We start from the raw sequence: 22,332 nt of genomic DNA, 5'->3' as shown, positions 1-22,332 counted from the left end.
CCTTAAACTTGTCCTCTGCTTACAAGTGGAGTAGGAACAAAGTGGATGGTGAAAGCTTAGTTTGGTTTTTGTTGCACTTGTGAGGTCTGTAAACAAGTGACGCAGCTATGCTTTTGAATGAAGCAACAGAAAGCACACAACAATGATAGGCCTACCTGTTACAAAATAGTTATTGCAAAGCCATCCTGTGGGCCACATCACCTTCAAGTGACAAAAGCATTGGTCAAAAGAATCTATGCAGATGATTAGTCAAGGAAGGGTGACGTAAGTCAATCCGTAGACCTTGAAGTGTCTGAAAGCTGCTGCTTTTATGCTGCAAGCTGAATTGATCAAGTTTAATATTTATTGCTATAACATGTGGTAAATGCTTGCTAACATCTTTGACAAAAAGCTCGTCTCAAAAAAATGTCCCTCTTTTGACAGGTGATTCATATCTAGTAGCTGGTACAGATGGCGTGGGAACCAAATTAAAGCTTGCGTTTGAGACAGGAAAGCATGATACCATCGGAATAGACTTGGTAGGGCTCAATCAAATTGATCTTGTGAGCTAAATTTCGAGATGGAGAACTGTTTGTTGTCTGCTGCTATGCACTTTCAAGAGTGTAGTTGCTTGTACAACAGGTGGCGATGAGTGTTAACGACATCGTAACGTGCGGGGCAAAGCCTCTGTTTTTTTTGGACTATTTTGCAACAAGTCAACTTGACGTTGATCTAGCGGAGCAGGTTAGTGCATACACCATATATTGATGTTTCACACTCCGTGTTTACCAAAGATCTTTATGTGTCAGCTCTTTTTATCACCATGACATGCTTGCTTGCTTCACATCCTTGAATGTCTTTAATGTATCTGAAATCTTTTCAAAGGGCCAGTAAAAACTATGTGCTTCGCATGGCTACTTACATAGTCTAATAAACAGATCTGTTGGCTTAAATCCATGGTGTGGAGCTTGATTATGAGATCATTTTAAATATGGTTTTCTTGCTCTGAAAAAAGTTATATACTGTTGCAGTTGTCTCATGCAGGTAATAAAGGGCATTGTAGAAGGATGCAAGCAATCAGACTGTGTTCTCCTAGGTGGAGAGGTAAACTTTATAGTGTGCTTCCTGTTTAAGCAACATGCGTTTACACAATTGCTGGAATGGTATTTCGAGTATTTGCAGTCTTCATTTGGTTGGGAGTCTACTTTTCGACAGTGGAGTGTTGGTGTGTGTTAAGTAGTCTTGTGGTAGTGTAATTTATCATAAGTGGCATCATAAAGATCTTGAGCTTGCAGAAAGGTGTTCAAGAGCCAGTGCTCATCATCTCCGTGTGGAGGATTGGGAAAGGGTAGTTTGGTATCCACCTTCCAAACGGTGCAGATATCCTAACAGTCCGTGCCTCAATGGCTAGCAGCGCCCTGCCTCCCAAGTCTTCCCCCCTTAAGTGTATTTGCTTTATAAACCCTTATGGGAGTGCTAAACCCAAGGTAAAAGCTGAAAGAACTGTACATCAATCACCTCAGTGTGTTCACCAGCTGGAATAGATGTATGCAAAAAACTTAGTCGAAATGCAAGAATCGGCTGCTCTTGTTCTGCTTCTCTGCTAGCTTTCAGGCTAGATTCACACTGATTTTTGAATTGCTGAGGGACAAATTTGTGCACTAGAGTTTTTGGAGGGTGAAGCTCCAATGAGGTGGGCTGGCCCCTTGAGTAGAACTCTAAGCCCCTCCCTATTGCTGGTCGGCTAGTATCATCAGCCTACAAGTGCTTTTGACTTTTTTTCATCTGTCTAACTGACTCCAATGATTGGAAGCTGTATAGTGGTTAGAAGTGATGTAACTCTTACTTAATCCCATGGCCTGATGGGCATTTGTAAACGTTTAGGAAAGTTGACAAGGGTTTTCACGCCATTGTGTTGTAGGCCAAAAACTTCATGATAACAAAAAAAGGTTGTATCAAGGATTCTTGCAAACAGACTTGGCAGTCTAGGATTCTAGTTACATAGACAAGTTCTCATCAACTCCTTTCTAGGAATCCGGGATCGCCAACATGTCCTCATCACCCACAAGAGTCACTTACCAAGACACCAAATGCATTCCTAGTAAGAATTGGCAGAGACAAAGGTGCTTTCAGTAGCTTTTTGGAGTTCCCTTTTCTTATGCAACCTACATTTCCTTTCATGTAAAGCTTTCCCATTCTCCAAGTTTTTAGAAGAACCAACCTTATCTTTAGACTTTGCATGTGAGACTCCTCCATTTTCTTTCTTGATGACATGAAAAGGTAAGGGCTATTCTCGAATGGGATGTTCCCAAAAATGCTCAAGAGATCCGCTCTTTCATAGGTCTTTGCCAAGCATACAACACCCATATGGACAAGTTTTCCGACCTTGCAGCACCTCTTATAGATTTTCTCAAAGGCATGAAGACGTGTCGACAGAAGGTGTCCATCTCAAGGGCAAAAAAGAAGGTGTCTGTCTCACGGGCAAAGTACTCAAGGCATTTCATGCAATGAAAAAAGTTTCTTTTGAGTCTCCGGTTCTCAAATTGGCTTCATGGGATGATTCTTTTGAGGTAAGCACCGATGCCCCCATAGGAGCTGTCCTCCAGCAAGAAGGTGCCCGGTGGCTTATTATAGCTGGAAATTAAATGATGCAAAAAAGAACTATTTTGTGTCTGATAAAGAGCTATTGGGGGTGATGACAACACTTAAGCATTGGAAACATTTCCTTTGCAGGAGAGATTTCACAGATAAGATAGATCATCAAGCACTTAAATGGTTGCAAACCATGCCTAGTGCCCAGTAGAGTGACAGACAAGCCAGATGAAGTCAGATCTTCCAACAGTTTGGAGGTGTGATTGAATACATCTCTGGCTCAAATAAGCATGTTGTCGATGCTCGGGTGTGTCTTTTAATGAATAGACATGTCCTTTGATAGTGACCCATGTGTAAGGGTGTGACCCTTCACAGGTGTCCTTTCAGTTAATAAGGGATTAAGGAGTAATTAAGGAAAGATTAAGAGAGTTAGTCACAATCGTGACAAATACCCTTGCCTTCAATATTTCTTCGCGATGGAAGCCTCCAAAACAGTCCCCAACAGCCGGTATTCTTCATGGGCAGCCTTCAAGTGAGAGAGAAAGAGAGTAGCCATCATTAGGGAAGCCTTCAACGGTGGTAGAGGCTAGTGTGCAGCAAGAGAGCCTCCATTAATGAAGAGAGAGGGCTCCAATTTATAGATTTGGACCTCCCATGAGCTAAAATGGCAAGAGAAGGCTACAATGACAAGTGGAGAGCCACACAATAGCTGAAGTGACAAGTGTGAGGCCACTTGTCTCACTTTGATCCACTTTCTAACAAGTGTCAGGCCACTTGTCTCACTTTGGTCCACTTTCTTGCCACATGTCCCAATCTAAGAGATGGATCCTTCCATAAACTTTATCTCTAAAAATATCCCAACTAGTAGACATTCTGTCATAGGCACTTTGACAACTCTTGGTATCTGCTCAATTCCAGATGTAATGACGCGAACAAAATTTCCATCGGAGTCGGGCCAAAAATAGCAACTCTCCTAAATTTTAGGAGTGTGGTCCTTTGTATTCTAGGATAATCCCCCATTCCCAAAGCTTGTACTTTCCAAATATTTAGACATCCTGGAGTCCACCAGACTCCTTTCATACTGGGAAATGTCCAGGCTGGTGACAAACCCTAAGGCTTCTACTGACTTCTACATGCATAAATGATTCTCTCCAAGTGGGTTGAGAGACTTGACTGACTCACTCTCTAAGACTGAGGAATGACCTCGTGCCTGACATATCCTGGACTGAGGATTACAATGGGGTCATAGCATACGACAAATATCAAATCCTAAAGGGTTCTACTGTTGTACAGTGTTGCACTGATGATGAGCCATCTTGTCACCATGCACTAGTGCAGAGTGCATGTGACACCAAGAGACCGGGCTCCAAGGATTGCGTCTTCCCCTCCGCACGCAGGAGGAGCTGCTGGACTCAGAGTTTGCATACGACTTAGCAGCTTTCCAGGAAGGAGATGTAGGGAATCTACAGAGATTTGCGAAGATGATTGAGGTTTTTTGTCGCGCATCAGGAGCACATATCAACTAGCACAAGTCGTGTGGTTTTTGGGTAGGCTCAGCACCCGCCCCGACTTGGCAACCTGTTGAGGATTTCTAGTGGATCCCGAGGGGCACTCCAGTTCGATATCTCAGCTGCCAGGTTGGCATTGATACCTCTCCCGGGCAACAACTCGCCCCGCTTCTTTTGAGTATTCGGAAGAAGCTTCTTTATTGGAGCTCGACTAGGCTACCCATAGCACGCAGGGTGGTGGTGGCGAACCAAGTACTTCTGGCCACCATGTGGTACATCACTTCATGCTAGGCCTTTTCTCAGGCTTGTATTGGCAAAGTACAGCGATTGATCCGGAATTTCTTATGGGCCGGAAGTGATGGGAGGCCAACAAGGGCCAAGGTGGCATGGAGAGTGATTATTCAACCTCGTCACGAAGGTGGGCTAGGCCTCATTGACCCAACTATTGAGAGCCACACCCTACCAGGCAAGTTGATTGTTAGAGGCCTCCTTCCCGGTGGTGAGCCCTGGAAGGATTTTCTGTTGGCAAGGATTTCAACCGGCACTCTGTCTTGGGGGCCCTTGGCCGCAGAGTACGCAATGGATCTTCACAGAGATGTGAGCCCGTGGTTTTAGCCTGGCTTTTAAGGATAGATTTGCAGCCAGCTTACTTCATGCTTGGGAGCACCTTAGGCCCGCCCTCAGACAGATAGCTCCAATTGCATCATAGGAGCGGCTTCAGCAGTCTTTGGTCTAGAACCCCTTGATCCATTTACCCAGTGGCCACATGCTAGGAGCCTGACCGCACGTTTCATGGGGCACCTTGAGCATGGGACCAACCAGGTCTCTTGGAGATTGGATCGCCCACAGGCAGTTACCCCTAAAGGTGCAGGAGGAGGCCCCCTTCTTCACATATACTGCGTAGCTAGGCCGCAGGGTACAAATGCCCGAGATAGATGGCACACCGGCAGCAGCAGCACATTGGCAATCTAAGGGCCTCTCATAGCGTTTCCTTTCAGATTTCTAGAAGACTGTGGGACAGCTTTCGGCCAAGAAAGATCACCCTCTTTTTTTGGTTGATGGCACATAGGAGTTTAGTGGTACTTGGCTAGCAGTTGGTGAGCGACCAAGGGCTTGCCCGCGGTGCGCCACCCCCAGGAGACTCAGAGACATTGTCTTTGGGAATGCCCGAAGGCTCGGCAAATGTGGCAGAGGATTCTCCGCATCTTTGCTATGGATAGGGCATGGACCCGGATCATCACATGGGGCGTTATCGCTTGGGCCACAGAGGCTGGAGTGGTTAGGGCTTATGAGGAGGATGGGGGAGGGCTAGGCCTTCCGATCTCTCACCATCGTATTGCAGCGGTACCAGTCACATCCCCACCTACAGGCGACTAGCGAACAGGCTCATGCCAGATATGGGAGATTTGCAGTAGCGTAGCAGCCTGGCACATTTGCCGTGCTAGATGCAATGAGGCCATATAGGGTACCCACACTCCGCCCGCGAAGACTATCAGGAGCATAAGGCTCGATATCATTCACCCCCTCCACAATCAATGGGGGAAGTTATAAGGAGGTTCAGACCGCATGCGGAAGCGGCGAGAAGCTTTCTTGCAACTTTGGAGGCCGGGCCCTTTCCTCACAAATAGACGAGGAGACCCCACTTGGCACTACAAACCACCTGTGGTTGTTCCCACCCCCTCCCCATGTATGAGATAGCCCTCCCAACACGGCCAACCGGAGGAGAAGCATCTCTTCCCCTCATGATCATTTGACTCCCGCCCTTAAATGAGGCAAGTTTCTATGTAGCCCGTGGTGGTTGTATCTAGCGCTTTGTGGCTGTTTTCTTTAACTAATTGAAGGATCTTTTTCTCAGGAAAAAAAAGTAACCAACCATCATGGATGGTATAGTGACCTTGTTCTACTTGTAAAGCCAATCTATACTGAGTCCCAAATTCCAATGAACCCTCGTATTGTGCCTTCATTCTGTCGAGATCTTTTCCTTGTATTTCAAGCACAGTGGACTCCTCCAAATTTTGAATTCACCCAGATATGGTAGAAACAATCTTCAAGAGAGCACGTAGGACAACAGAACACTACACACGGTATGTTGTGTCGACACTACCCTCTGAAGTGCCCATGTTCCCTTCCATCTGCTCTCTATTGTTCCACCCACACATGGTAGAAACAATCTTCAAGAGAGTAGGTAGGACAAGAGAACACTACATAGGGTATGTGAACCATGAGTTTCATAAGTCCAATGCATCCCAAATAAAGGGAGCCAAAAAGAATAATCCATAAACCTGAGGATAGATCCAAATCCCTAGAAAAGAAGTCTAGGAATCCATAGACCTGTATACCATAATTCTTACCACATACCATAGTTGTTACGAGACGTGCCTCTAAGAGTCTAATGGTTAGAGACGCTCGAGGCGTATGAGGCGTTCGAGGCGTACGACTGCCTGATTGAGGCGTCAACCAATTTTTTGTTTTTTTTTTTTGGCTGGTTTGAGTCTTTAGACGGGGGCTTTAAGGGCCCAAGGCAGCCCCTCTCACACACACACTCTCTCTCCCTCCCTCACTTAAGCCTTTCTCAAGACCCAAAGTTCAAAGTTCAAACTTTGAATGTTTTTTATACCCACTTTTGGAGCTCTCTCTATACTACCGGTTCATTTCATTTTACTTTGTACCCTTGAATCTTGATGATGTATCCAGATGATGATGATGGACTATTTTGGTCTCATAGGTCATTTTGGCCTTTTGCAGACGTTTAATACAGCTTTCTTTCTTTCACACACACTCTCTCTCCCTCTCATACACACCCTCTCTCTCCCTCCCTCAAGGCTCATACATACACACTCTAGTCTCTCTCTCTCTCTCTCTCTCTCTCTCTCTCAACTTTCACTATATTATATATATATATATATATATATATAATATATATATATATATATATATATATAAATATAAACAAACGCCTCTAACGTCTCTAAAAAATACGAGTCTTTCGAGGCGCGTACCATACCCGCCTCGTACCAAACGCCTCTGACGCCTCTAACAACCTTGCCACATACTCCGTGCTAACCAGACACCTTGGAGTAGAGGTGGACTTTTATCCATAAAAGCATCATATATATATATATATATATATATATATATATATAAAAACAAACGCCTCTAACGTCTCTAAAAAATACGAGTCTTTCGAGACGCGTACCATACCCGCCTCGTACCAAACGCCTCTGACGCCTTTAACAACCTTGCCACATACTCCGTGCTAACCAGACACCTTGGAGTAGAGGTGGACTTTTATCCATAAAAGCATCATATCCATGAGATATCCAAAGATTTCTTCTCTAAAAACTCGGATAGATTCGTCCATAAAAATTGCTTGTGAAGCCCAATATCTATAAAAATCTTGTTCAAGAAAGAAATCTCTATAGATATATCCATCCCAATAAAGGGAGCCATAAACAATATTTCCCTGAAACCATCTCAAGGCAAACAACACCACCTTTCTCCTTGCATGGCTATACAAGGATTAGTGAACATCAAAAACACCTCATAGTGAAAAGCAAAAGCACCAACTTTGCAAACTCAAAGTAAACTTAGCTTTTCTTTGCCAGGTTGGTCATGAAGCCAAAAGAAATATCTCCTCACCATATCCTTAAGACATCTCGAGATATATCTCCATATAGCTTGCCTGTAAGCTTGATATAATATAATCCACAATATCCATATGGAAAGAGTGCTAAACGTGTGCACATAAAGCCAACTCCACACTTCCAAGATAAAATTTTGTGAATTCATAAATCCTTAGATCAACAAGTTGTCTATTGCTCATGATCTTGCTTCAAAAGCTATGAAGCGGCTGGCCATGCTTAACAGCAATGATGGTAAGTGTGGTCCCCGCTTGAGATCTTTTCTCTTCCTTATTGATAGAAGGAAGCCTCCGCTTCCAAGGAAGCCTATGCATATGCCAAAAAGTGAAGGTACCTCATACGAAACAGGCAGGGTTACTTCAACCTTTGTCAGTTCCGGAATTTTCTTTTGCAAGATATTAGTATGGACTTTGTTGGACCTCTTTTGTTGCATTTGGATCCCAAGTTTACTTCAAATATTTGGAGAGCATTATTTGACAACTTTGGGACCAAGGTGCATCTGTCTAGTGCATTTTCTTTGTAGACATTTGACAGACGTACAATCGTCTGGTTTTTGATTTTCTCAAATCGTATTGCCATGATAGGCAGTCAAAGTGGGAGCACTATCTTCTTTTGGTGCAGGCCATTCTCAACGACACTCACTCATCTAGCATTGGTTGGACTCGGTACGAGGCAGTTGTGACCCCATTGTGAGACCCAGTCTGAGACATGTTAGGCAAAACCTACGTAGGTCCATCTCCACAGCCATAGAGAGTCTGCATGTGTCAATCCTCTTACCCACCTGGAGAATTCATTAGATAAGTGCATGTAGCAGTCAAGCTTAGCAGTTGATTTGCATCAGAAGCATGTAGTTAGCATGTAGGCTAGGAAGGCATGCCTGTTGGCCAGCCAAAGGCCAGCCCATGGCTGTTTGCCCAGTTGACAGCTGGTTTGGGGGCTGTGTACAGCCATGAACCCCAAATAGAGCGAGCTGACAGCATAAGGGAATTAGCATATCCCTGTTGGCCAGCAAAAGGGGCTGCATGAAGGGCTACAATAGCATGCCATGGGCTAGCAATGTCATGTGCTGGCTATTCTAGAGCTATTTTCTTGAAGGGCAACAGATAAAGAGCCAGATCAAAAGACAGTTTGGAGCTTGTGCCGCTAGGTTTGGGGCAAGAGAACCTTGTGGAAAAGGACAGGAGGCTATCGACCAGATTTGGATGGAGTACTTCTCTGTCGGCTGCAGTATGATAATGATTTATTTGTCTTGGACTTGGCCGACAGCAGGCCGGCCAGTCCATGAGGGTTTTTCCAGCCCTATAAAAGGGCACGCTGCTCATGATTAGATTCATTCAGTCCAGCCATGGACTGGGTCGTAGACTAGGGATAGTTAGGTGTTTTCTACCTTTTCCAAGACAGCCTATGGCTGTAGGACTTGTACTACCTTTTGTACATTATGAATGTACTGAATACTCAGCTCTCTCTCTCTCTCTCTCTCTCTCTCTCTATCTTGTGCTTGCGTTTTGCATCAACATGTTCCAGGATGGTGTTTAGGGCTGAAAGAAGACTCCCAGAGCTTCCGCATGTGACAAGTAAGCAGTCGGTCAACAGGCTGGGCAGCAGTAGAAGCAAAAGCGCCAGCATTTAATGCTTATTTATAATTTTATGTCCAAACAGGACCTGGCCGGCCAGCATCAGAAATTCATGTATAAGCAACGCTTATCATTCAGCATAAATCATTTAGGAGCAAATAAGTCCTACAGCAATTCCAAGCAGTTCAAGTGTGCCTAAAGTCTCTGGCTTTTCTTGTGCATACTTTCAGCACTCAACACTTCAGTGTGCTTCATTCCCAAGGCTTCCTCGAAGAGTATCTTCAGCATTCAGCCAAGCATATGTGCATCCCTCAGTTTTGGGCTTGCATAGTAGTCATTGAAGAGCTATTCAAAGGAGCTTGGACAGCATCCGGATTAGCTTGCGTTCGGTCTACTTCGTCCTTGCGTTTGGCAGTCCTTAGTCATCATTCATATTCGTTGTAAAAGTTCTCCAAAGAAATATAAGCAAATACTGGGATTGGGACCCGATATTGTGTCGACTACTATCTTCTTTCTCTTCTCTTCTGAGTTCTCTCTCAAAGTGGAATTGCATAAACTCACGGGTATAAAGAAGGTTTTGTTGCAAGTTACGACGATCAACCTATTGTATGCTACATCCATTAGTCAGTATGCAGCTCTACTGCGTTAATTGCTGAATTGAGTAGGCTGTGCACATGGGCCTCTATAGTTGTCCCTCAAATAATGCACTGCCACTAGTAGGTCACACGATTTCTTTTGCAAGCCCCTTAATTTAGTATAGGAACTTGACACTCAAAGGGGGCAGCCAACAAGCCCTGCAAAAATAGATTGCAATTCATGTGCACACAAGCACAAGACGTCTCCAAATCATTTCCTTACTCCATTTGCAAGCCCTTTGTTCATAGGAACTAGAGAAAAGATTGAGATGAAGGATGTACGACAACACAATGACTGATTCACTATGATACCTGCCTAAAAACGATCTCACTGCAGTATGTCAAGCATTTACCTTGTTACGTGCCTAGGAAATAACTAGACTGGCTTTATTGATGATGTTACACTTGGCATTTCAATTTCAAGGGGTTGTGTGCCGGTCTTGGTGAAATCTGTCTATCGGTCAACAGCAATGTGATCAGCATGCTAGTCAGTTAGCCGCCCAAATGTGCTCAAATAGTTGCTACTAGTGGGCAGGTGTAGATCTAGCCTCATGCTCAGGGGTGCTCTGATGGAGCTATGGTTGGGCGGTGGGGACAACCCCTTCAGTCAGTCTTTAAATGTATATTGGTGCAGGATATTGATTGAGGGCTTTACATGGACGCATTCTAAGCTCCAAAAGCCCGGCCCACCATAAAGTAACTAAAAGATTGCTTTCAGTAGTTGCTGCATGAAGTATTGATTCCCAAGCCTATAAAGTTGAGTGAATATTTCATAATTAGGTATCTCCAGTCAGGATGATTTCTGAGAGATCAGGACCCATATTAGGCCATGGCCAAGCTCTAGCCAGGCACTTGGACAGTGTCACATGCACTCTGCACTCAGTGCATGGTGACAAGATGGCTCATCATCAGAAGTGCAACAGTTGTACAGTTTTAGAACCCAATAGGATGATAATTGTCGTACGCCGCGACCCCATTGTACATCCTCAGTCCAGGATAAGTCAGGCACGAGCTACGTAGGTCATTCCTCAGCCTTAGTGGGTGGGTCAGTAGTCAGTCAAGTCCCTTAACCCACTTGGAGAGAATCATTCATGCATGCAGAGTCAGTAGAAGCCTTAGGGTTTGCATCAGAAAGCACTCTACATCCTGCATAATATGCATGCATATGCTTGTGCATCATTTAGAACATCCCAGAAGCCTTAGGGAATTTACTAGGGTTTATCTGGTATTTTTCCCATATTTATTAGTATTTATTTAGCCTTATTTGCATTATTGGGCATTTATAAATATAAACTTTATTAAATGACCAACCTCCAGTTAGTAAAAATAGGCTTGCACAGGGCTTATTTTCTCATTCAGTCTTCATTGTGCTAAGAGCTCTTCTTCTCAGCCCTAGGAGCATTCTTGCCTTCCGCCCTAGACTAATCCAGCCCTTGGAGCTCATAAGCTTGCTTCTCCAACCCTTGAGAACCCCTTGCTTCATACAGCCCTAGGCGCCTGCTATCAGCCTCCAATCAGCCTGTTTTCAGCATCAAAGCAGCCCTGATTCAGTCCTCTACAGTCTCTAATTCAGCATACTGTCAAGCATTAGTTCAACGCCAGCATTCAGCCTGCAGTACCCTGCGTTTTTCTGTCCAGCAGCAGAAGACCTCTGCGTTTCTGTCCAGCAGCTTCAGTACCCTGCAGTTTCTGTCCAGCAGCCCCAAAACTGCTGCGTTTCAGTCCATCAGCACTCCTACAGGCCTGCGTTTCTGTCCACAGCAGTTTCCAGCCCTGAAGCAACAGTCTACAGCAGTTTCCAGCCCTGAATCTGCAATTTGCATCAGTATCCAGCCTTCTGTGCATCATCCACACATGCAGCAGTCATCTGGTGAAGGTAACACAGCATTCATAAGTGTTTTCAGCATTCTAACATAGTGTCGAACAGTCCACCTTCTTCTTCTCTCAGCCTCAGGTGTGCAGCCCTTCCTCATGCCCTTGGGAAGAGTGCATAGGCTCGAGATCAGGTCATCGAGGTGTTTCTACAGCAGTGTACAGATCAACCAGTCTCCGATCCTCCGAGATCTTGCGTTTGGCTTATCTACAGTCCACAGTCATTCTCTCTAAAGAAATAAAGCAAATACTATCTCGTTATCGGGATAGGGGGCCCTTCAGTGGGTAATTCGGGACCCCATCTGGTGTACAGTTCTCATCTATACCTCTCTCATCTCTTTAAAAGTTTGAAGTATTAAAGTGGATTGCTAAACTCACGAAACTCAGGATATAGAAGACGATGTGAGCATTTGTGTGAGAGGATCTTCCAATACAAAATACAAAGACTTTCGCTGCATATCACATTGGTATCAGATTCAGATAGTCCACACACACCGTATCCTAGCGTGGGGGCATCCTTGGATGGTTAGATTGCGTTTTGGCACGACCACCGACTTCAGCATCATGTCTACAGGAGAGAGTACTCATCAGCCGGAAGACGTCTCCCCCGAAGGAGACCTCGTTCTTCCGCCTACAAAAGACACCATAGCACTTCTAAGAGCTCAGAACCAACTGCTCATGGAGCGTCTCCAACTCTTGGAGGCAGCAGCAGCACGTCCTTCTACACCTCCAGCAGCACCCGACTACATCTCCCTCTTCTTTCAGATGGAACAACAAAGGAGAGAGGACGAGGCCCGAAGGAAAAGAGAAAAAGAAGAAAGACGGGACTATGAGGAAGCCCAACGCAGGATCGACGAAGACCGGCGTCAGGCTGAACTCGCCGCTCGGGAACACCAACGTGAGCTTGATCGAGAACGTATGTTACTCGAACACCAACGGGAAAAGGAGGCCATACACTTGAGGTATCAGCAGCTCTCCTCAGTCTCCCCAGTCATAAGTGTCACCAGCCAGCATCCCGCAGCAGCATCAACCACCATCATTCGCAGTCAACCAAATTTCAGTAAGTATGATTGTAAGTGTGATCATTCATCGGTTGATCAATTTGTTCATCAGTTTAATGCTCATTTTCCATTAGCTAGGATCACAGACCCACAAGACAAAGTCCACTTAGCGGCTCCCCATCTCACTGGTGAGGCAGTCCCTTGGTGGCAGCATTGGTCTCGTATTCATACAGACCAGGCCACAGGTGTCACAGCCTTTGACTGGGACATCTTTGTCCATGACCTGAAGACCAGATTTCTCCCGCCCCAGTACATGACTGGTCTGAAAGACGAGTTCTATGGACTTAAGACAGAACGGATCCCCAGTGCTTCAGTTTTCCGGTAAGGTTATTACTTTAGCACATCAGTTAGGGTTATCTGAGCAGGCTAAGATGGAGCAATTCATTCGTGGATTGGACTCAACATTCGGTTCACAGTTCGTAACTTTGAACCAAGTACATATGACCGGGCTCTGACTCTCGCTCAGAATGAAGAAATGAAGATGAATGGAGGCAAGCCCAAGCAGTCATCTCAGTCTAGTACCAAACCCCAACAGGGGAAGGGTAATTCGTCTTCTAAAGACACTAAGAGAGACAACAGTCCTAGCTCTAGTTCAGGGGGTAAGGAATCCAAGTCTAAGAAGACCCCTGAGGAAAAGGCTCAAGCAGGCATCACTGGAGGCTATCTTCCTCCAGAGGAGCAAAGACAGTACCAGTCAGAAAACAGATGTTTTTTCTGTCATACTATTGGGCATGGTAAGAAGGATTGTCCAAAAAGACAAGCGGAGCAAGCCTCCAAAGAGCCTTCTGCCGCAGTTGCCGCAGTATCTCCCGCTCCTCCAGACCTGCCTGCTACCACCAATGCGGTTCAGATCTTACCTTCTATGCATTCCATGCCATCCATGGTACTTGATGCTAAGCAGGAGGGTGAGGCAACAACCACACAGAAAAGCCTGATCCGAGCTTATGGCTCTGCCAAGGGCCGACAGTTCATAATCCTTTTTGACATGGGCAGTTCTGAGGACGCCATCTCTCCCCAGTTGGCTACCAACATGAGCTGTACCTTAGTGTCCTCTCATTTGGAGGTAGACGGGTTTACACCTGGTCTCCGCACCCACATCTCTCAGAAGGCACAACAGTTTTCTTTTCAAGTTCAAAAGGCCTCATTCCAGCGAGATTTCATTGTCTCTCCTCTTTTGGGATATGACATGATCTTAGGAATCCAGTGGTTTCGTCAGTATGAATCTATTCCCAATTGGGGGAAGGACACCTTTATCATCTCTAAAGGTTTTCCTGAGCCTGTCATGATTGGGGGGGATCGGAGCATTCTTGGCGTTCCTATGATTTCTCATCTCCAGGCCCAACGAGCTATATGCAAGGGAGCAGAAGGAGCATTAATTTATGCTCAGATAGCTTCTATCTCATGAGTTAGCAGATCTCCTTTCTCATTTAGACATTTTTAAGGATGATCTCCTACCCAATATCCCACAGTTAGTAGAACCTCCTAGCAAGTTTCCCTCTTGTCTTTCCAAGACTTTCAAGGGCAAGCTAGAACAACAATCAGTTCTCAAACATTTGAAACATGTTCCTTATGGACACATTTTCACAGTCACCACAGACCACCAAGCACTTAAGTGGCTCCCAACGATGCCAAGTGCCCAGTGGAGTGCTCAGCACACTAGACAGGGTCAGCTCTTCCACCAGGTTGGAGGAATGATCAAGTACATCCCTGGTCAACATAACCCAGTAGCAGATGTTCTTAGTAGAAAGACCAGCATCCCAACCAGTCAGGAGTCTACCATTCTCAACATCTCTGGAAAGGACTTAGAAGATCAGTATGTCGATTCCGCAGAGTTTGGTACTCAACCCAGTTTGGTCCTCAATTTTGAGCCTGGCCATCATTCGGTTCACGGAAAGGCATGTAAGTTTAGACGAGATGTCCACTTCAAGGAAGGGGATTGGGTCTATTTGCGTATCATGAAGCAGAGATTGAAACAAGTGGGCAAACGTTGTCCCAAGCTTTCATTCCGTAGTTTTGGCCCTTTTCCCATAGTTAAGAAGATAAGTGATGTCTCAATGAAGTTAAAGTTGCCTGCCAGTTGGACAATGCATGATGTTTTCCATGTTTCTTGGCTAAAACCATATGTTGGTCCAGAAGTGTTTGATGTTTCAGATGAACAACAGCCAGACGTGGTAGACGAGGCAGAAGTGATTGAGCCTGAGCAGATCCTTCTTCATCGATGGAAGCATGGTTCCGGTCGACGGATTTGTCAGTTCTATACGAAATTCCGAGATCGAGGCACCCACGAAGCCGTATGGCTCGACGAGGAGTTCTTCCAGGAGTACCCCCAGTTATTGGCGGACTACTTGGAAGCCATGAACCTGCCGCCAAGCTAATCAGGAGGAAATGTCACATGCACTCTGCACTCAGTGCATGGTGACAAGATGGCTCATCATCAGAAGTGCAACAGTTGTACAGTTTTAGAACCCAATAGGATGATAATTGTCGTACGCCGTGACCCCATTGTACATCCTCAGTCCAGGATAAGTCAGGCACGAGCTACGTAGGTCATTCCTCAGCCTTAGTGGGTCAGTCAGTCAGTCAGTCAAGTCCCTTAACCCACTTGGAGAGAATCATTCATGTATGTAGAGTCAGTAGAAGCCTTAGGGTTTGCATCAGAAAGCACTCTGCATCCTGCATAATATGCATGCATATGCCTGTGCATCATTTAGAACATCCCAAAAGCCTTAGGGAATTTACTAGGGTTTATCTGGTATTTTTCCCATATTTATTAGTATTTATTTAGCCTTATTTGCATTATTGGGCATTTATAAATATAAACTTTATTAAATGACCAACCTCCAGTTAGTATAAATAGGCTTGCATAGGGCTTATTTTCTCATTCAGTCTTCATTGTGCTAAGAGCTCTTCTCCTCAGCCCTAGGAGCATTCTTGCCTTCCGCCCTAGACTAATCCAGCCCTTGGAGCTCATAAGCTTGCTTCTCCAGCCCTTGCAGCCCTGATTCAGTCCTCTAGAGTCTCTAATTCAGCATACTGTCAAGCATCAGTTCAATGCCAGCATTCAGCCTGCAGTACCCTGCGTTTTTTTGTCCAGCAGCAGAAGACCTCTGCGTTTCTGTCCAGCAGCTTCAGTACCCTGCAGTTTCTGTCCAGCAGCCCCAAAACTGCTGCGTTTCAGTCCATCAGCACTCCTACAGGCTTGCGTTTCTGTCCACAGCAATTTCCAGCCCTGAAGCAACAGTCTACAGCAGTTTCCAGCCTTGAATCTACAGTTTGCATCAGTATCCAGCCTTCTGTGCATCATCCACACATGCAGCAGTCATTTGGTGAAGGTAACACAGCATTCATAAGTGTTTTCAGCATTCTAACATAGTGTAGAACAGTCCACCTTCTTCTTCTCTCAACCTCAGGTGTGCAGCCCTTCCTCATGCCCTTGGGAAGAGTGCATAGGCTCGAGATCAGGTCATCGAGGTGTTTCTACAGCAGTGTACAGATCAACCAGTCTCCGATCCTCCGAGATCTTGCGTTTGGCTCATCTACAGTCCACAGTCATTCTCTCTAAAGAAATAAAGCAAATACTATCTCGTTATCGGGATAGGGGGCCCTTCAGTGGGTAATTCGGGACCCCGTCTGGTGTACAGTTCTCATCTATACCTCTCTCATCTCTTTAAAAGTTTGAAGTATTAAAGTGGATTGCTAAACTCACGAAACTCAGGATACAGAAGACGGTGTGAGCATTTGTGTGATAGGATCTTCCAATACAAAGACTTTCGCTGCATATCACAGACAGTGGGCTACCAGGGTTGGGCAGTGTGTGTCCTGGTCAGCCAGCTAAATGACGACTGTATTATACAAATAAGTCCAAGGTTGCTCCTCCCAACAAGCTTCTTATGGATATGGCACAATCTTGCCACTTGCTTGAAGAGTAGAAAAGTGTGTATGTGGCGTGATCAGCATGACAAGGTGAATTCTTGAATGACTGCAAAGGGATCGATTTTTAGGCATCAAGTAGTTGTGTGCTGGTCTTCGTGAAATCTGTCTATTAGTCAGCAGCAACATTATCAGAATGCTAGTCATTCAACTGCCCAAATGTGCTCGTATGGTTGCTGCTCGTGCCTATTCATTCAGAATGATGTGTCTGTTGTATCATACAATTAAATGCAAGGCTTCTCAACAGATACACTCCCAACAAGCTTCTTACAGATATTGTAAAATGTTGCCATTTGCACAAAGAGTAGAAACGCTGGTGTTACAAAACCTTTAAATTATCAATGACAACATGTCACACAAGATTTGAAACTTCAAAAGAGTTATCTACAATATGGAATCCTGTCAATTTATCGAATACTTATGTTAAATAAATGAATTTCAATTTTTTTGTGAATCGTGATCATCTTAATGATAAATTGCTGCAGACAGCAGAGATGCCAGGTTTTTACTCAAAAGGAGAGTACGATCTTAGTGGATTTGCAGTTGGCATTGTTGAAAAAGCTAAGGTCGTGGATGGGAAATCAATCAAAGAAGGGGATGTGCTTCTTGGGCTCCCATCAAGTGGGGTACATTCAAATGGATTTTCCCTTGTGAGGAGGTCTGTTTTCCTTTCCTTCTTGACATGGAGACATGTGCTCATGTTTGAGTTGTTTTAAATATTCTGTGAAAGAGAAATGTGAATTTTCGATGCTTTGTCAGTGTCCTACCTGCATTTGCATTACACACAATGGGTTAAGAAATACCACCAAGTCGGAGTCCTCCAGTCTCATTCGGTGGCCCCTAGAGGCTGCCCTCCATCTGGATACAGGTTTTAACCATAAGATGCTGCTGCTTTGTGTTAGAGAGGAGGCAGCGGTCTGAAATATCATCAACCTCCAAGTGGAGGGGAAAACCCACAATCAGAATACAAGAAACAGAAGAGAAGTTACAAAACCAGCTATCCAAAAGCAGGACAGCTAAAGTTCAAAAGCAGTCAAAGAACACTTGTAGCCTATGCAAAGGAAGATCTCCAAGGTCAAAAGAATCCTTGAGAGACAAAAGAAGAGATCTCTTGAAGAAAACAAAACAGGGAATATCTTGTGTGGCAAAGATCTGTTGAGTTCTTGCATGATAGATGGACCAAACGGCCCAAAATCTGGTCCATGCAATGAAAGCATCAAATTCTGGCAGACAAGGGGAAATGGTGCCAAATAGCCAAAAGAATTTTCCAAAAGTTTTGCCCACAAATCTAAGACAAAGGTGTATTGACAATCTATCCAAAAGTGCACGAGAATGGGGGCAAGACCATAGAAGATGATAGACTGTCTCACGTGGATGTGAATATCTTCTACAAAACGCTGAAGCAATGCGTCTTTGAGCCAAAAAACTGTCAAACTGGTAAGGCACCAACAAGGCATACCCCCCCCGCCCCCCCACACACACACACATACAAAAAAAATAAAAAAATCCATCTTACCCTCCTAAGACCACATAGCAGCCTCATAGATTCTGGGCCTCAGCAAGATTATTGAAATAGGGTATCACATACATTCTGTGGCATCATTGCAACCATTTTTGCATGCAATTATTCTCCTCAGTGTAAGCTTATATATGAAGATTTCTCTACTATGTCTACTATAATGACATATCTTTATGCATGAACCTGCATGTGCTTTTGGGCGTTGATGATATAAGTGGGGATGTCATAGCACGGCGTCAATGCTATGCATGGAGTCAATGATTATAGATTGATGTGATGTTATGAAAACTTCACCAAGTACAATGCTTTTATAGCCTTAGAGGCTTATGTGAATGACATCATTGCTTAAGGAGTCAATGATTATAGATTGATTGATGTGATGTTATGAAAACTTCACCAAGTACAATGCTTTTATAGCCTTAGAGGCTTATGTGAATGACATCAATGCTTATGTCTGCAGCTTTTCTAGGAGGGCACTGATAGAGACATTGCTATTTTGTAGAGGTATTGTCCAACATGGTTTGTTGTAGAATGTCCCTCACTCACATTATACACCCCCGAGACAGAGGATTGACACCAGTTGGGAGATTGTTGTCAGTATTACATCATGGCAGATCTGGAGAGCTAGATGCACAGAGGCAATTGAGGGTCTAGATTTTTGAGTCTCAGTGCATCAACACTATCTGGGGTGATAATCATCCATACTCTCATGGCTACTTGGGCTTGTATTCAGGGGTTCTCTTGTTCCGCGCCAAAGCGTGTTGTATTTATGTGGGAGTGGGACCATGGCATTTTCTTTTCCTCTAGTCCCACAGGTCTTTCATGGCACCATGATGCTCCTCAGTGGTGTAGATCACCTTACATATTGGGGTGATTCTATTCTTTTTCGGCTTATAGCCATGATTGCTGTATGTTTTTTTCATGCTTAATAGAAGTCTTTTCTTTGATTTTTTTTAAAAATAAATAAATAAATAATATCTAGATATTTAACCACTCTAAGAGTGGGTTCACACACTTTTTTTTTTGGTTTTGTGAAACTACTGTTTATATTAAATAGTAAATTGTACAATCATAGTCACTTGAAGCGGGTGGATCTATGAGAACGAATTAGAAAAACTGGTAAAATTCTTCAAACTGCTGGAGAGAAAGCTTGTCAAGATCATAGCAATCGCGAAGAGACCGGAATAGGGCAACGCGGAAATAGGGGAAGGGATGAACAACATCAGCAGAAAAGTGCAGATGATTTTTGGTGGAGTAGATGGTCCAAAGAGTCTAGGTGGCCTTGCGTGCCAGCATGTGATAGTGAATGTCGAGAATGTTCAACCCCCCATGCATTTTGGGCGAGCACACACAAGCACGTTTGAGCAGATGAAGCCCCTTTGCGATCTGATTGTGTTCGCCAGAGACATGCAATGGCACGAGACATAAATGTATCAATTTGCTTGCTAGTCCAGGGTAACAAAGGAAGGTGAAATTGAATGTATGCCATGATGATTGATTGGACAATTGGCAAGCGGACATGCAAAGGCCAAGTGGATAGCTTCTAGTAATCAATTTTGCACTCCAATCGAGTCAGCACCCATGCCACCTCATCTTTCAAAGAAACATCCCAGCCAATTGGGTATCCCAAATGCCTGACCAACTGACCGGGTAGAACAATCTGACTTGGCCAAAGATTAGAATGCCAAAGATAGTGGTGGATTGATAACAGCTTCGACTTTCGAAAATTGACATGCAACCCACCTGCCAGCCCATAAAGCAAAACGGCATCCATAATCCGTTGCAAATCCGTTGGGGTATTTCTAGGGAAGGAGGAGCAGTCATTAGCATAGGCATGTGCCACAAAGTGAGAACCATCCGGCATCGCAATACCATGCAAGTTGCCCTGTTCGGTAAGCTTGTCAATATATAACAGCAAGGGGTGTGTTGCAATGGCAAAAAGCAGCGCACTAAGTGGGTAGCCCTGACGTACCGATTTACCCAAGGTCCAAGCGGCCGAAAGTTCCCGACCAAAATTGTATTTAGCAGTACCCTCCTGGTATAGCCAGTAAATCACATTTCGCATTTTGGGTCCAAAGCCCATCCGATCCATCACCCTAGCTATGAAGTCTCGGTGGAGAGTGTCAAATGCCTTGGCAATATCCACTTGCATGATCAGGACATCCTGGTTGGTGTACTTGGCATCCTCAATACCTGTGTAGGCATTTGCTATGTTGTCCATAATTTGCCGCCTGGGAACTAAGCCGTATTGTGCCTGTTAGAATTGTGCATCTAAGTGTTCTGGGGCTTTACCATTTATCTGGTATTTTATTGGATTTTTCTCCTATTTATTTGTCCAGGGGCAGTCGGCCAACCCTAGAGGCAGCTAGCTAGTTTCCTTCTGCACTATATAAGGAGTTCCCTATTATTCGCTCTTTCATCCATTTCCCTTGCACATAGTTCAACATTCAGTTGCTGGCCATTGCCATTGTAAAGCTTTATTGCTGTTATAAAAGGTGATCTTGTCCAACTCTCTCATTCTCCTTTGCACTCTCTCATATGTTTATAGTTTATGCTTCCGCTTGTGCTATCTCCTTCATGGTATCATGCGCTTAGGTCCAGGCTGCTCCAAACTCTGCAAATCTGCCCACCTTGCTGTGCGTTTTGCTTCCATCACTTCTCCGGCTGCAGATCAGTCCATACAGTAGCTGCGTTTTCAGTACCTTGCTGCGTTTCTGGTCCAGCCCTCTTCTGGTTGCTGTCGACCAGCCCTATAGGCTGTGTTTTGCTCTTCAGAGGCAGATTTTGAAGTGTTTTGGCTGCGTTTTCTACTACAGCATTTGTTAGTGGTGCGTTTCTTGCTCGTGGTGCTGCTTGACAAGTGGCTCTACACTGTCTTCTTCCTCCACGAGTCCCTGCCCTTCCGGTAGGCGGTTCCCGGTGGATCTTGGACTGTTTTGCTGCTGTCCCGCCTCTTTCTCTCTACAGTTTGAGAGGGGGCTGATTGTTCCTGGTGCCTCGTTTCGTTGGAAAGCACTTGAGAGAAGTGTTTGAGAGCTGAGATTTGTTCTTTGCTGCAATGAATATGGCTCCCCCTTGTACGAACAAAGATGGCATGTTGAAAGGACCCAACTACGCTCATTGGAAGCTTTAGATGCGGGTCTGATTCATCCACAAGGGTTTGTGGGACATTGTTCAAGGCACTGAAAGGAAGCCCGAGCGTCCTCAAAACTCTAGGCAGTGGACTCAGGATCAGGAGGATGAATTTGCTGTGGAATTACAAGGCTGGGAGAATCGGGACTCGAAGGCACATTCTGTGCTTGTGCGGACCATCATCGAGGAGGTCTCACCTGCAGTGCAGACTCTCACCAGTGCTCATCAGGTATGGTCAAAATTGGAGGATCCCTTTGCATGAGATTCATCGATGAGGGCAATTACCTTGCAGGGGCAGCTCTACGGCTTGTTATTTCCTAAAGGCAATTCAATGCAGTCTTTTCTCATGAAGGCCAAGGTTATCCATGATCAGTTATTGGCTATGGGTGTTGCTTTGTCCTCTTCTCAGCTGGCTGCTCGTATCCTCACCAAGCTTTCTCCGGACTATGATGTGATTTCTCGATCTTTGCGGTGTCAGGTCACATCCACTCAATTGGATTTGGATGATCTTAGCTCCCTACTTTTGGAGGAGGGGTCCGTTCTCATCTCAGAGGGTAAATTGAAGGTGTCAGTCAACAGTTCTGACCAGGCACTTTTCTCAGTTCAAAAGAAAGGTCGGAGTTGCGGCTTCTCTTGCGGGAAAAGAGGACATCTGTCCAAGGATTGTTTGTCCAAGAAGAAGGACAAGACCAAGGACAAGGCTTCATCTCAGAGAAAAGGCAAAGACACGAAACATGATAGTGATACAGATTCTAGTACCACTTCTAGGGCTCCCAGGGTGCTTCCGGCTCAGGAGACCCCAGATGGTGTGCTTCTCTAGTACACATGCAGTTTCCCCCCATGTGCTTCTAGCCAGAAGAGGCTTGTGGGCGGGAGCATAGTAGCGACA

General features: G+C 44.9%; 1 protein-coding gene across 1 annotated transcript in view; it reads left to right on the top strand.

Annotated features, from left to right (window-relative positions):
• Window positions 1–22,332, top strand: part of PUR5 (phosphoribosylformylglycinamidine cyclo-ligase, chloroplast / phosphoribosyl-aminoimidazole synthetase / AIR synthase (PUR5)) — a 46,672-nt gene that overhangs the window by 6,948 nt on the left and 17,392 nt on the right. The window contains exons 2-5 of the mRNA XM_086804993.1: window positions 424–518; window positions 622–723; window positions 1,024–1,083; window positions 17,278–17,450. Coding sequence (XP_086661119.1) covers window positions 424–518; window positions 622–723; window positions 1,024–1,083; window positions 17,278–17,450 — 430 coding nt within the window. The remainder of the gene's footprint in view (window positions 1–423; window positions 519–621; window positions 724–1,023; window positions 1,084–17,277; window positions 17,451–22,332) is intronic.

This window comes from Cibotium barometz, chromosome 1 (assembly GCF_041138505.1).
Source record: "Cibotium barometz isolate CiBa-2024 chromosome 1, ASM4113850v1, whole genome shotgun sequence".
Taxonomy (NCBI): domain Eukaryota; kingdom Viridiplantae; phylum Streptophyta; class Polypodiopsida; order Cyatheales; family Cibotiaceae; genus Cibotium; species Cibotium barometz.
This window is presented reverse-complemented; position numbering and strand designations above follow the sequence as displayed.